Source organism: Phasianus colchicus, chromosome 27 (genome assembly GCF_987193195.1).
Source record: "Phasianus colchicus chromosome 27, bPhaCol1.hap1.1, whole genome shotgun sequence".
NCBI lineage: Eukaryota > Metazoa > Chordata > Aves > Galliformes > Phasianidae > Phasianus > Phasianus colchicus.
Window position 1 is genome coordinate 2,366,833 of NC_143462.1, and position 15,020 is coordinate 2,381,852.

At 57.5% G+C, this 15,020-nt stretch overlaps 2 protein-coding genes across 2 annotated transcripts; both read left to right on the forward strand.

Annotated features, from left to right (window-relative positions):
- Positions 1-622: 622 nt before the first annotated feature.
- On the forward strand, positions 623-13,431 carry LOC149914799 (uncharacterized). The gene is made up of 6 exons (XM_090125396.1): positions 623-704; positions 2,190-2,352; positions 2,472-2,695; positions 7,528-7,635; positions 12,860-13,004; positions 13,124-13,431. Exons 1-6 carry the CDS (start codon positions 623-625, stop codon positions 13,389-13,391), a joined length of 990 nt encoding a protein of 329 aa, XP_089981522.1. The 3' UTR covers positions 13,392-13,431.
- Positions 2,754-4,188, forward strand: LOC149914800 (uncharacterized). Its single transcript, XM_090125389.1, has 4 exons — positions 2,754-2,777; positions 2,823-2,967; positions 3,106-3,250; positions 3,370-4,188. Exons 1-4 carry the CDS (start codon positions 2,754-2,756, stop codon positions 3,635-3,637), a joined length of 582 nt encoding a protein of 193 aa, XP_089981515.1. The 3' UTR covers positions 3,638-4,188.
- Positions 13,432-15,020: the final 1,589 nt, after the last annotated feature.

Sequence of the window (15,020 nt, forward strand, 5' to 3'; positions counted from 1 at the left end):
TGAACAGGAGGGAAATGAACTTTTCATGTGGGGAGATGGTGCCAGGACAAAGAAGAATGGTTTTAATGTAAAGGAGGGGAGATTCGGTTTAGATGTCAGGGAAGTTGTTCACAGAGGGGGAGCTGAAGCCCCGGCACTGATGCCCACAGAGGCTGTGGGTGCCCCATCCCTGCAGGTGCACCCGGCTCAGCTCCCATGGCAGTGAATGGAGACGAAGGGAGGACGTGGCTGATGACACTCCAACGGCCGGTGGCATCGCAGGGCTGCGGTGCTTTGACCGTGCAAAGCCACCAAACATCCACCTGCTGGCTGCCTGCTTTCACACATCCGTCTGTCACAAAGCTCAGGGGCTGGGAGGGACCTCTGGAGAAGAGCACAGTACCACCTCCCCCCAGAGCAGCTTCTCTGCAGCGCTTGCACAGGAGAGTCTGCCTTGAGCTGGGGAGCCCAAAACTGACCCGGTGCTCCACATGTGCCCAGTGCTTCCTGCAGCCCTCAAGAGCCTCCCAGGGCCACCAGTACTGCCCAGTGCTCCCACATCAACACACCAGATGCTCAGTACTCAGTACGTGACCATCTCCTTCCCCAGGCACAAAACAGGCAGTGGGGCATTTGCAGCACGATGGTGATGGAGAACATCAGTGAGGAGGTGCGGGAGGAGCTGCAGCTCTTGGCTCACTGCAACGTCGCCAACATCCCTGGCGGTGGGCGTTGGGTCTGGGGGGGCTTTGGGGCTGCATGAACGACTGCTGGCAGAGATCACAGAATCACAGAATAACCAAGATTGGAAAAAACCTCCAAGATCATCCATCCACCTATCCAACCATCCACCTATCACCAATAGGAATCACTAAACCATGTCGCTCAACACAGAATCCAAACGTTCCGTAAACACCTCCAGGATTAGTGAGTCCACCACCTCCCTGGGCAGCCCATTCCAGTGCCTGACCACTCTTTCAGAAAAGCAGAATTTCCTAACGTCCAGCCTAAGTCTCCCCTGGCGCAGCTTGAAGCCATTCCCTCTGGTTCTATCACCAGTTACATGAGACAAGAGGCTCAGTGAGCTGGGTCTGTTTAGCCTTGAGAAGAAAAGACTGAGAGGAGACCTGGTCCAGGTCTATCAATATCTAAGGTGTGGGGGGCAGAGTGGCGAGGCCAGACTGTTTTCAGCGGTATGTGGAGACAGGACAAGGGGAAATGGCCGAAAACTGGAGCATAGGAAGTTCTGCACAAATGTGCGCAAGAAGTTCTTTATGGTGAGGTGATGGAGAACTGGAACAGGCTGCCCAGGGAGGTGGTGGAGTCTCCTTCTCTGGAGATATTCAAGACCCGCCTGGATGCCTACTTGTGTGACCTGCTGTAGGGAACCTGCTTTGGCGGGGGGTTGGACTCGATGATCTCTGGAGGTCCCTTCCAACCCCTACAATTCTGTGATTCTGTGACCCCCAGCTCGCTACAACCTCCCTTCACGTAGCTATAGCGAGCAACACCGTCTCCCCTGAGCCTCCTCTTCTCCAGCCTGAACAACCCCAGCTCCTTCAGCCGCTCCTCATCAGGACTGTGCTCCAGACCCCTCACCAGTTTTGTTGCCCTTCTCTGGACACGCTCCAGGGCCTCAATGTCTTTCCCGTGGTGAGGGGCCCAAAACTGAACACAGCACTCGAGGTGCGGCCTCACCAGTGCTGAGTACAGGGGACGATGACCTCCCTGCTCCTGCTGGCCACACTATTTCTAATGCAGGCCAGGACCCGGCATTTGGCCGTGTTGAATCCCATCCCATTCCCCCCAGCCCAGCGATCCAGCTTATCTAAGTCCCTCTGAAGGGCCTCCCTACCCTCAGGCAGATCCACACCACCTCCCAGCTTGGTGTCATCTGCAGACTCACTGAGGGTACACTCAGTCCCCTCCTCCAGGTCATCAATACAGATATTAAACCAGACAGGCCCCAGGACCGACCCCTGGGGGACACCACTTGAAACATGTCGCCAGCTGGACTTCACTCCATTAACCACCACCCGTTGGGCACAGCCCTCTACCAGTTCCTTACCCAAAGGAGTGTGTACCTGTCCAGGCCACGGGCAGCCAGTTTCCCCAGAAGAAGCCTGTGAGAGACCGTGTCAAAGGCTTTGCTGAAGTCCAGGTAGACTACATCAACAGCCTTTCCCTCAGCTATCAGTCTGGTCACCCAGTCGTAGAAGGAGCTGAGGGTGGTCGAGCACGACGTGCCTTTCCTGAACCCGAGCTGGCTGGGCCTGATCCCCTGGACACCACGCACGTGCCGTGCGAGTCTGCTCTTCTGCTGTGGCTAATTGTGTGCTGCATTTGCATCTGGCAGCGGAGGCAGAAACACCAGTGAGTTGCTCCCGCATCCCCATCCCAGCACGCTCTTTATTCCAGCGCTGCTCTGCGCGGTGCCGGGAGGAAGGAGAGCGGGGGGCTCCGCGGGCCCTCAGCAGTTCCTGTCTCTGCAGGCGCCTCATGGAATCCGCCAAAGCCCGGGCTGCTGCCCGGGGTACTCTGTCTGGATGGACTTCACCAAACAGAGCGCTCAGTTCAGCCGTGGGTTTGTCTGAAATGGGTCCTGCTACGTTCTGTTCAGGTCCTGCGAGACAGAGAGGGAAACCGGGACAAGGAAGATATTCTCCGCGGTTTGCTCATGCTCTAAAGGCTGTGACGGGGCAGAATGAAGTGCCTGGTGGGTATATTTCTGTCTGCTCAGCAGAAGGCTTGGGAAACTGGCGTTCTACAAAGACATGGAGAAAATAGTGCTGTCTTTGGTGAAGTAACGCCTCCTGAGGATGTCATCCTCCTGACAAGAGCAGACATTTACAGTCCCACTTTGCTGCCTTCTTTCTCAAGAGGTCGGTGGAGAGCCTGTGGACGAGGCTGTGTTTCAGGAGGGCAGCAGCCACACGCTGCCCATCTCCCGTGAAGGCACAGAGGATGTGCAAGCAGCTGGCGCTCCAGGTAAAGGCCGAGCACAGAGCTCTGTGGCCGACGGTTGCAGGTTCTGTGATTTGTCTTCCTGGAACATTTCATGGCAGAGCTCTGGTGAGCTTGCCAGTTAGGCACGAGGCGCAGCAGTGACCACAGTTGTTCCTTCAGGTGCAGGTGAAGAACACACTAAGGGCATCTACATTAAGGACGCCCCCATGTTCTGCCTGAAAGGTGCTATTGGTGTGTTTGTCCCTGTTCTGCTGATAATAATTGTGTGCTGCGTTTGCATCCGGCGGCGGAGGCAGAAACACCAGTGAGTTGCTCCCCCATCCCCACCCCAGCACGCTCTTTATTCCAGCGCTGCTCTGCGCGGTGCCGGGAGGAAGGAGAGCGGGGGGCTCCGCGGGCCCTCAGCAGTTCCTGTCTCTGCAGGCGCCTCATGGAATCTGCCAAAGCCCGGGCTGCTGCCCACGGACGCTCAGCACATGAGGACAGACGGTCTCGGCACCACCGGGCTCCACGTGTGCCAGGACGTCCTGCCTGGGTGCTGAGGAGCCCCAGCACATCGCCGCCCCCCAGGCCCAAACGTCCCCCGACGCGGCCCCCCAGCCCGGCTATGTACACCCAGAAGGCCCGAAGCCCCCAGCCCCGCTGGGCACCGCCACCGCCACCACCACCCACATCCTTCAGGGGATGGTAGGAGGCTCCCTGGGGCCGAACACCGCGTCCCACTGCTGGACAGCCGCTGCTTCCATCAGCTGTGGCTGTCCAGGTTTCTATTACACATAACATCAATAAATAATAACATCATTTCCTAACTGTGTGAGACCTTGCTTGATCTGTGCGGGACACAGGGTGGGAAATGCCCCCAGTCCTCACGCTGGCTTCTGTTCAGGGTACGAACTTTCCACGCTACACCTGCCTAGTGTGTAAGTCACAGCGACCTCGTGTGTTTTTGGGGTGATGGAGCAGGTCTTCCTGGAGGAGATGTTGAGGCAGCTGAGGGATGGAGAAGTGATCCGGGACAATCAGGGCTGCGAGGCACCGAGGGCAGATCGTGCCTGAGCCACCTTCTTGTGATGCCGTGATGGCACTGATGGACAGCGGGAGGGCAACTGATGTCGTCTCCCTGACTCATGCAAGGCCTTCACTGTGGTCCCGCACCGCTTCCTTCCCTCTGAGTCAGACAGAGATGGGTGCAAAGGACGGGCTGTGGGGTGGAGGTTCGACAAAGCCCAGGTTGTGCGTTCAGATGGGAATTTGCCTCTTGCGTGCCCTACATCGATCCCAAGTGAGAAAAGGAAACCTTTTTCTCCAGGTGGTTGGCTCAGAGGCTGCAGCACCTGTGCTATGGAGAAAGGCTGAGGGAGCCGGGGGTGTTCAGCATGGAGCAGAGAAGGCTGCGGGGAGCCCTCATTGCAGCCTTCTGTTGTTTCAAGGGAGGTGATGAACAGGAGGGAAATGAACTTTTCATGTGGGGAGATGGTGCCAGGACAAAGAGGAATGGTTTTAATGTAAAGGAGGGGAGATTCGGTTTAGATGTCAGGGAAGTTGATCACAGAGGAGGAGCTGAAGCCCCGGCACTGATGCCCACAGAGGCTGTGGGTGCCCCATCCCTGCGGGTGCACCCGACTCAGCTCCCATGGCAGTGAATGGAGACGAAGGGAGGACATGGCTGATGACACTCCAACGGCCACTGGCATCACAGGGCTGCGGTGCTTTGACCCTGCAAAGCCACCAAACATCCACCTGCTGGCTGCCTGCTTTCACACATCCGTCTGTCACAAAGCTCAGGGGCTGGGAGGGACCTCTGGAGAAGAGCACAGTACCACCTCCCCCCAGAGCAGCTTCTCTGCAGCGCTTGCACAGGAGAGTCTGCCTTGAGCTGGGGAGCCCAAAACTGACCCGGTGCTCCACATGTGCCCAGTGCTTCCTGCAGCCCTCAAGAGCCTCCCAGGGCCACCAGTACTGCCCAGTGCTCCCACATCAACACACCGGATGCTCAGTACTCAGTACGTGACCATCTCCTTCCCCAGGCACAAAACAGGCAGTGGGGCATTTGCAGCACGATGGTGATGGAGAACATCAGTGAGGAGGTGCGGGAGGAGCTGCAGCTCGTGGCTCACTGCAACGTCGCCAACATCCCTGGCGGTGGGCGTTGGGTCTGGGGGGGCTTTGGGGCTGCATGAACGACTGCTGGCAGAGATCACAGAATCACAGAATAACCAAGATTGGAAAAAACCTCCAAGATCATCCAGTCCAACCATCCACCTATCACCAATAGTAATCACTAAACCATGTCGCTCAACACAGAATCCAAACGTTCCGTAAACACCTCCAGGATTAGTGAGTCCACCACCTCCCTGGGCAGCCCATTCCAGTGCCTGACCACTCTTTCAGAAAAGCAGAATTTCCTAACGTCCAGCCTAAGTCTCCCCTGGCGCAGCTTGAAGCCATTCCCTCTGGTTCTATCAACAGTTACATGAGACAAGAGGCTCAGTGAGCTGGGTCAGTTTAGCCTTGAGAAGAAAAGACTGAGAGGAGACCTGGTCCAGGTCTATCAATATCTAAGGAGTGGGGGGCAGAGTGGCGAGCCCAGACTGTTTTCAGCGGTGTGTGGAGACAGGACAAGGGGAAATGGCCGAAAACTGGAGCATAGGAAGTTCTGCACAAATGTGCGCAAGAAGTTCTTTATGGTGAGGTGACGGAGAACTGGAACAGGCTGCCCAGGGAGGTGGTGGAGTCTCCTTCTCTGGAGATATTCAAGACCCGCCTGGATGCCTACTTGTGTGACCTGCTGTAGGGAACCTGCTTTGGGGGGGGGTTGGACTCGATGATCTCTGGAGGTCCCTTCCAACCCCTACAATTCTGTGATTCTGTGACCCCCAGCTCGCTACAACCTCCCTTCACGTAGCAATAGCGAACAACACCGTCTCCCCTGAGCCTCCTCTTCTCCAGCCTGAACAACCCCAGCTCCTTCAGCCGCTCCTCATCAGGCCTGTGCTGCAGACCCCTCCAGACCGGCTTTGTCGCCCTTCTTTGAACCCACTGCAGGGCCTCAATGTCTTTCTTGCAGTGAGGGGCCCAAAACTGGACACAGCACTCGAGGTGCGGCCTCACCAGAGCAGAGCACAGGGGGACAATCACTTCCCTGTTCCTGCTGGCAACACCGTTCCTGATGCAAGCCAAGATGCCATTGGCCTTCTTGCCCACCCGGGCACACTGCTGGCTCGTGTTCAGCCGAGCACCAATCAACACCCCCAGGTCCATTTCCTCTGTGCAGTCTTCCAGCCACTCTGCCCCGAGCCTGTAGCTTTGCCTGCAGTTGTTACGGCCAAAGTGCAGGACCTGGCATCTGGCCTTCCTGAAACTCATCCCGTTGGCTTCAGCCCAGCTCTCCAGCCTGTCCAGATCCCTCTGTAGGGCCTCGCTACCCTCAGGCACATCTACACTTCCAGCCAACTTGGTGTCATCCGCAAATTTACAGAGGGTGCACTCAGTGCCCTCATCCAGGTCATCAATAAAGATCCTGAAGAGGACAGGCCCCAGCACTGAGCCCTGGGGGACACCGCTCACGACCGGTCGCCAGCTGCATTTAGCTCCATTCACCACCACTCTCTGGTATCGTGGGCTCCATCAGAAAAGGGGTGGCCAGCAGGGACAGGGAGAAGATAGTCACTCTGCCCTTGTGAGGCCCTACCTGGAGTACTGTGCCCAGGTGCGAGGCCAACAACACAAGAAAGACAGGGAGCTGTTAGAGAGGCTTCAGAGGAGGGCCACAAATATGATCAGAGCGCTGGAGCACCTCCCTTACGAAGACGGGCTGGGCCTGGAGAGGAGAAGTCAGCAGGGTGACCTCCGCCCCCTGGACAATGAGCACAGCCTCTGCCTCCCACTGGGTGCTCAGCAGGCCTGGCTGCTCCTGGGCGCCTCCGCTGCTTCCTCTGCACTCTTCTGCAGGGGACGGCAATGGCAGGGGGTTCCCGTCCCACACGTGGACAACCTGTGCTGGAATGTGCTGTGGCTTCCTGAGCTCTGCGGTAGTAATACAGAAGAACTGAATGCCGAGTTGTGCACGTGGTTTTGCTGTTCTGTCACTGCCAGACGCTGCAGGCCCGAGGGAAGACGAGGCCTCAACGTGCAGTAGGAGCTCTCGACCCTGTGCCTGAACTCACTGTGCCTGCCGCTGTATGACCAGTGCCTCGCCAGAGTCCCGGCCAGGTCTGCCCTGGGAAGCTCAGGGCGATCCCCTGGCAAGGAACTTAGAGGGAAAGAGCACACAGGGTTATTTTTGGTTCTCGAACTTTGGTTCCTTCCACTCTTGGATCTGTTGAGCCCAGACAGGAGAAGGCTGTGGGGAGCCCTCATTGCAGCCTCCCACGGTTTCAAGGAAGGGAATGAACTGTTCATGGGGAGATGGTGCCTGGTGGGTATATTTCTGTCTGCTCAGCAGAAGGCTTGGGAAACTGGCGTTCTACAAAGACATGGAGAAAATAGTGCTGTCTTTGGAGAAGTAACGCCTCCTGAGGATGTCATCCTCCTGACAAGAGCAGACATTTACAGTCCCACTTTGCTGCCTTCTTTCTCAAGAGGTCGATGGAGAGCCTGTGGACGAGGCTGTGTTTCAGGAGGGCAGCAGCCACACGCTGCCCATCTCCAGTGAAGGCACAGAGGACGTGCAAGCAGCTGGCGCTCCAGGTAAAGGCCGAGCACAGAGCTCTGTGGCCGACGGTTGCAGGTTCTGTTGTTGTGTTTCATGTTCGTGGCCTCCTGGAACATTTCATGGCAATGTCAGAGCTCTGATGAGGTTGCCAGTTAGGCACGAGGCGCGGCAGTGACCACAGTGTTCCTTCATGTGGAGGTAAAGAACACACTAAGGGCATCTACATTAAGGACGTCCCCATGTTCTGCCTGAAAGGTGCTACTGGTGTGTTTGTCCCTCTTCTTCTCATCACAATTGTGTGCTGCATCTGCATCCGGCGGCGGAGGCAGAAACACCAGTGAGTTGCTCCCCCATCCTCGTCCCAGCACGCTCTTTATTCCAGCGCTGCTCTGCGCGGTGCCGGGAGGAAGGAGAGCGGGGGGCTCCGCGGGCCCTCAGCAGTTCCTGTCTCTGCAGGCGCCTCGTGGAATCCGCCAAAGCCCGGGCTGCTGCCCGCAAACGCTCAGCATGGGCAGCAGGACAGACTGCCAAGAGCGGACAGACGATCTCCGCACCAGAGGGCTTCACGTGTGCCAGGATGTCCTGCCTGGGTTCTGCAGAGCGTCAGCACGTCGCCGCCCCCCAGACGGAGATGGCAGACAGTCTCGGCACCAGAGGGCTCCATGTGTGCCTGGACGTCCTGCCCGGGTTCTGCGGAGCCCCAGCACTTCGCCGTTTCCCAGCTTGGCTTCCCCCAACGCAGCCCCTGCGCCCCCCACCCCGGCCACATACATCAAAATAGGCCCAGGAGCCCCCAGCCCCGCTGGGCACCGCCACCACCACCACCCCCATCCTACAGGGATGGTAGCTGTCTCCCTGGGGCCGGAGACGGCAGCTTCTGCTCTGAGCAGTTTTTCTTGTATTCCCACAATTCCCCCTTTTTTATTTATTCGCAAACTACTACCGTGCTATAAAATAATAACACTAATTACATTAATAACAGAATCATTATGACTCAGTCGCGGCCTCGAGTGACAATACTCTAAATGTGAGAAAGGAGACATGGCAAACATAGCATCATGACAAGAAATACCGTTAACCTACTAGAAAGAACAAACACGCGCTTGGCCTGCGACTCAAGTTTCTGCCACCTGGAAATAAATCCCTGAAGGTCCCATTCTGTGTTAATCTCTAACTGCACTATTAAGCATTCCTTGTGGTAGCACAGTCCAGTGATACCGCTGAGCAGGGCTTGCTTGGTTGATAGAGGGCACTGGGAGAGCGAATCGTGCCGCGTCTTTTGGATGAAGTCGAATGGTGAGGAAACAGTCTTTAAAATCAGTATGTGCTATGGGCCAATTTGAAGGGAACGCTGAAGGTGAATGAAAAACCGGGCTGCAACGCCCCCACGGGCTCCATTACTGCATTGACAGCGCGCAGGTCCTGTAAACGCCTCCGTTTTCCACTCTTCTTGAGGATAACAAAGACTGGAGTTTTCCAGGGCTGATAGTAGGCACTGTGTGACCAGCAGCTAGCTGCTCTTGAACTAGCTCGTGTAAATGCAGCCACTTTTCCTCTGTTGAGGGCCACTGATCTACCCAAGTGGGTTGGTCTGTTTTCCAAGCTAGGGCTGTAGGTTGCTGCCCATCAGTGGCCCTTATGGAAAATCTGTCAGCAAAATCATGCCCCGCTGACTTAAAAGATCACGACCCCACAGAGTGCAGGGAACTGGCAAGATGTAAGGAGCAGCGTGAGCCATGCGGCCGTCAGGCCCTTCAACACATGAAGTTCGGGCACTTTGTTTGGGCTGTTGCCTATCCATCTGTGCCCGGGCCTGAGGTGCTGCCCAGACCCCCCTCCCCCATGAGGTCCTCCGTGCCAGAATGATTTGAGTTATTCAAATTGCTCGTAGCCCGGATGGCAGCCTGTTCTGGGCATTCAGTCCTAAGCACGGTACATGGCGTGGCACACAGGATCGCTCGCGACAGAATTTTCCGATCGTGGGGGGTCACAACATAACCGCCACCAATTGCAACCAGAAGGTTCCATGTAAAGGCAGACTGAACTCCGTCATCTCTCACTGACTTCCTCAGCTGCTTTACTGCCCCGGAAGGCAGGGATTCCCACTGGGGGCGCTGCTTTGGACGATCCATCACAGGAAAGGCTTGCATCGTGTCAGCATCACCCCCTAACATTGCTTCTTTCCCGCACTTCTCTAAGGCGCCGCAGCGCACCGTAGAAGAATGCTTCTTTCCCGCACCCTTCCAATTATCATCAGGAGGGAAAACGCTCGCTTTGTCTTCCGGACCTGGAAGTGGAGCAGGATAAAAAGCTCCTCCGGGTCGGGTCCGTCCCCGTCCCCGTCCCCGTCCCCGTCCCTGTCTCCAAGCAGCTGACACGGAGGCTGCGGGCACTCGGCAGCAGGCGCTGCACGCTGTCCGCCGTCCGCTGTGCGCGGGGGGGAGGAAGGGAGCGGCGCGGCGGGAGCGGGAGCGGGAGCGGGACGAGCGCCGGGGGCGGAGCCGAGGGCAGCAGCGCGGGGCGGGTCGCGATTTCTCTTCTCCGCGGGCAGCGGTGGGGGCGGAGCCGCGGGTGGAATGCGGAGCGGGGCTGCTTTGTGCAGCGAGGGGCAGCGGCGGGGGTGGGAGGGAGGGAGGGAGGGAGGGAGGGCGGCGGGGAATCGTCGCGAGGAATTCTTCCTTGCGAATTTGCTCAAGCCCTTCCGTGCTTTGGTGCCAAACGCGTCCAAGTTGAGCAGCCGTTGTGTCTTAGGAACAGCAGGCTCCCGGAGTGTTGCGCCGCTTTTGTCCCAAAGCTCTCCGTCGGGAGAGAATCCGGCGTTCGGAAATTCGGGGACGTTTTCGCTTATCGCTTTGAGAAAAGCAGCTAAGCTGAGGTAGATACGGGCGGATTCTGAAGCGCGAAAACGAAGCGTGGTGCTGCAAGACTTCCTGGCCGCTCCTTCGTCAGCGACCTCGCCGCAGTTCCGACTGCTCACCTTCTGCCCTGCAGAACGCTGCGGGCGCCAAACAACCTCTCCGCACTTCAGTCGGGCGGCGCTGCCGGGCCGGGCTCGCTCAGCCTCGGCTTCTTTGCTGCACGCGGTGGGCGCCATTTGCAGCGCCTGACGCACGGACTCAGCCGGGAACGATGCAGGTCGTTTCTTGCGAGTTCTCACATCGCTTACACACCTTCACAAGTCTTCTCTGTCTCTGGAGCTTGCCAGTTAGGCACGCGGCGCGGCAGTGACCACAGTTGTTCCTTCAGGTGCAGGAGAAGAACACACTAAGGGCATCTACATTGAGGACGCCCCCATGTTCTGCCTGAAAGGTGCTACTGGTGTGTTTGTTCCTCTTCATAGAATCAGAATCACAAGGTTGGAAACGACCTATAAGATCATCTGCTCCAACCGCCTTCACACTACCACTGCTACCACAAGCTCCTAAGCCATGTCTTGCAGCTCCTCGTCCAGACGCCTCTTGAACGCTGCCAGGGACGGCGACTCCACCACCTCCCTGTGCAGCCATTGCAGTGCCTGAGAGAACAAGTTCTTCCTTAAGCCTAACCTAAACCTCCTCTGCTACAACTTGCGGCCATTTCCCCGGCTCCTGTTTGTTGCCTGGAGAAGAGGCCAAACCCCTCCTCACCACAGCCTCCCTTCAGGAAGCTGTAGGGTGCCATGAGGTCTCCCCTGAGCCTCCTCTTCTCCAGACTAAACAATCCCAGCTCCCTCTTGTGCTCCAGACCCCTCACCAGTTCTGTTGCCCTTCTCTGGACACGCTCCAGGGCCTCAATGTCTTTCCCGTGGTGAGGGGCCCAAAACTGAACACAGCACTCGAGGTGCGGCCTCACCAGTGCTGAGTACAGGGGACGATCACCTCCCTGCTCCTGCTGGCCACACTATTTCTAATGCAGGCCAGGACCCGGCATTTGGCCGTGTTGAATCCCATCCCATTCCCCCCAGCCCAGCGATCCAGCTTATCTAAGTCCCTCTGAAGGGCCTCCCTACCCTCAGGCAGATCCACACCACCTCCCAGCTTGGTGTCATCTGCAGACTCACTGAGGGTACACTCAGTCCCCTCCTCCAGGTCATCAATACAGATATTAAACCAGACAGGCCCCAGGACCGACCCCTGGGGGACACCACTTGAAACATGTCGCCAGCTGGACTTCACTCCATTAACCACCACCCGTTGGGCACAGCCCTCTACCAGTTCCTTACCCAAAGGAGTGTGTACCTGTCCAGGCCACGGGCAGCCAGTTTCCCCAGAAGAAGCCTGTGAGAGACCGTGTCAAAGGCTTTGCTGAAGTCCAGGTAGACTACATCAACAGCCTTTCCCTCAGCTATCAGTCTGGTCACCCAGTCGTAGAAGGAGCTGAGGGTGGTCGAGCACGACGTGCCTTTCCTGAACCCGAGCTGGCTGGGCCTGATCCCCTGGACACCACGCACGTGCCGTGCGAGTCTGCTCTTCTGCTGTGGCTAATTGTGTGCTGCATTTGCATCCGGCAGCGGAGGCAGAAACACCAGTGAGTTGCTCCCGCATCCCCATCCCAGCACGCTCTTTATTCCAGCGCTGCTCTGCGCGGTGCCGGGAGGAAGGAGAGCGGGGGGCTCCGCGGGCCCTCAGCAGTTCCTGTCTCTGCAGGCGCCTCATGGAATCCGCCAAAGCCCGGGCTGCTGCCCGGGGTACTCTGTCTGGATGGACTTCACCAAACAGAGCGCTCAGTTCAGCCGTGGGTTTGTCTGAAATGGGTCCTGCTACGTTCTGTTCAGGTCCTGCGAGACAGAGAGGGAAACCGGGACAAGGAAGATATTCTCCGCGGTTTGCTCATGCTCTAAAGGCTGTGACGGGGCAGAATGAAGTGCCTGGTGGGTATATTTCTGTCTGCTCAGCAGAAGGCTTGGGAAACTGGCGTTCTACAAAGACATGGAGAAAATAGTGCTGTCTTTGGTGAAGTAACGCCTCCTGAGGATGTCATCCTCCTGACAAGAGCAGACATTTACAGTCCCACTTTGCTGCCTTCTTTCTCAAGAGGTCGGTGGAGAGCCTGTGGACGAGGCTGTGTTTCAGGAGGGCAGCAGCCACACGCTGCCCATCTCCCGTGAAGGCACAGAGGATGTGCAAGCAGCTGGCGCTCCAGGTAAAGGCCGAGCACAGAGCTCTGTGGCCGACGGTTGCAGGTTCTGTGATTTGTCTTCCTGGAACATTTCATGGCAGAGCTCTGGTGAGCTTGCCAGTTAGGCACGAGGCGCAGCAGTGACCACAGTTGTTCCTTCAGGTGCAGGTGAAGAACACACTAAGGGCATCTACATTAAGGACGCCCCCATGTTCTGCCTGAAAGGTGCTATTGGTGTGTTTGTCCCTGTTCTGCTGATAATAATTGTGAGCTGCGTTTGCATCCGGCGGCGGAGGCAGAAACACCAGTGAGTTGCTCCTGCATCCCCATCCCAGCACGCTCTTTATTCCAGCGCTGCTCTGCGCGGTGCCGGGAGGAAGGAGAGCGGGGGGCTCCGCGGGCCCTCAGCAGTTCCTGTCTCTGCAGGCGCCTCATGGAATCTGCCAAAGCCCGGGCTGCTGCCCACGGACGCTCCGAACATGAGGACAGACGGTCTCGGCACCACCGGGCTCCACGTGTGCCAGGACGTCCTGCCTGGGTGCTGAGGAGCCCCAGCACATCGCCGCCCCCCAGGCCCAAACGTCCCCCGACGCGGCCCCCCAGCCCGGCTATGTACACCCAGAAGGCCCGAAGCCCCCAGCCCCGCTGGGCACCGCCACCGCCACCACCACCCACATCCTTCAGGGGATGGTAGGAGGCTCCCTGGGGCCGAACACCGCGTCCCACTGCTGGACAGCCGCTGCTTCCATCAACTGTGGCTGTCCAGGTTTCTATTACACATAACATCAATAAATAATAACATCATTTCCTAACTGTGTGAGACCTTGCTTGATCTGTGCGGGACACAGGGTGGGAAATGCCCCCAGTCCTCACGCTGGCTTCTGTTCAGGGTACGAACTTTCCACGCTACACCTGCCTAGTGTGTAAGTCACAGCGACCTCGTGTGTTTTTGGGGTGATGGAGCAGGTCTTCCTGGAGGAGATGTTGAGGCAGCTGAGGGATGGAGAAGTGATCCGGGACAATCAGGGCTGCGAGGCACCGAGGGCAGATCGTGCCTGAGCCACCTTCTTGTGATGCCGTGATGGCACTGATGGACAGCGGGAGGGCAACTGATGTCGTCTCCCTGACTCGTGCAAGGCCTTCGCTGTGGTCCCGCACCGCTTCCTTCCCTCTGAGTCAGACAGAGATGGGTGCAAAGGACGGGCTGTGGGGTGGAGGTTCGACAAAGCCCAGGTTGTGCGTTCAGATGGGAATTTGCCTCTTGCGTGCCCTACATCGATCCCAAGTGAGAAAAGGAAACCTTTTTCTCCAGGTGGTTGGCTCAGAGGCTGCAGCACCTGTGCTATGGAGAAAGGCTGAGGGAGCCGGGGGTGTTCAGCACGGAGCAGAGAAGGCTGCGGGGAGCCCTCATTGCAGCCTTCTGTTGTTTCAAGGGAGGTGATGAACAGGAGGGAAATGAACTTTTCATGTGGGGAGATGGTGCCAGGACAAAGAGGAATGGTTTTAATGTAAAGGAGGGGAGATTCGGTTTAGATGTCAGGGAAGTTGATCACAGAGGAGGAGCTGAAGCCCCGGCACTGCTGCCCACAGAGGCTGTGGGTGCCCCATCCCTGCGGGTGCACCCGACTCAGCTCCCATGGCAGTGAATGGAGACGAAGGGAGGACATGGCTGATGACACTCCAACGGCCACTGGCATCACAGGGCTGCGGTGCTTTGACCCTGCAAAGCCACCAAACATCCACCTGCTGGCTGCCTGCTTTCACACATCCGTCTGTCACAAAGCTCAGGGGCTGGGAGGGACCTCTGGAGAAGAGCACAGTACCACCTCCCCCCAGAGCAGCTTCTCTGCAGCGCTTGCACAGGAGAGTCTGCCTTGAGCTGGGGAGCCCAAAACTGACCCGGTGCTCCACATGTGCCCAGTGCTTCCTGCAGCCCTCAAGAGCCTCCCAGGGCCACCAGTACTGCCCAGTGCTCCCACATCAACACACCGGATGCTCAGTACTCAGTACGTGACCATCTCCTTCCCCAGGCACAAAACAGGCAGTGGGGCATTTGCAGCACGATGGTGATGGAGAACATCAGTGAGGAGGTGCGGGAGGAGCTGCAGCTCGTGGCTCACTGCAACGTCGCCAACATCCCTGGCGGTGGGCGTTGGGTCTGGGGGGGCTTTGGGGCTGCATGAACGACTGCTGGCAGAGATCACAGAATCACAGAATAACCAAGATTGGAAAAAACCTCCAAGATCATCCAGTCCAACCATCCACCTATCACCAATAGTAATCACTAAACCATGTCGCTCAACACAGAATCCAAACGTTCCGT

Bases quoted from the DNA above. Each gene is read 5' to 3' on its own strand.
- LOC149914799 (XM_090125396.1), top strand. From the start codon at position 623: ATGGTGATGGAGAACATCAGTGAGGAGGTGCGGGAGGAGCTGCAGCTC. The intron at 2,696-7,527 runs GTGGGTATATTT...TTCTTTCTCAAG, and splicing joins GGGGCAGAATGAAGTGCCTG to AGGTCGATGGAGAGCCTGTG. The intron at 7,636-12,859 runs GTAAAGGCCGAG...TTGTTCCTTCAG, and splicing joins GCAAGCAGCTGGCGCTCCAG to GTGCAGGTGAAGAACACACT.
- LOC149914800 (XM_090125389.1), top strand. From the start codon at position 2,754: ATGGAGAAAATAGTGCTGTCTTTG. The intron at 2,968-3,105 runs GTAAAGGCCGAG...TTGTTCCTTCAG, and splicing joins GCAAGCAGCTGGCGCTCCAG to GTGCAGGTGAAGAACACACT. The intron at 3,251-3,369 runs GTGAGTTGCTCC...CTGTCTCTGCAG, and splicing joins CGGCGGAGGCAGAAACACCA to GCGCCTCATGGAATCTGCCA.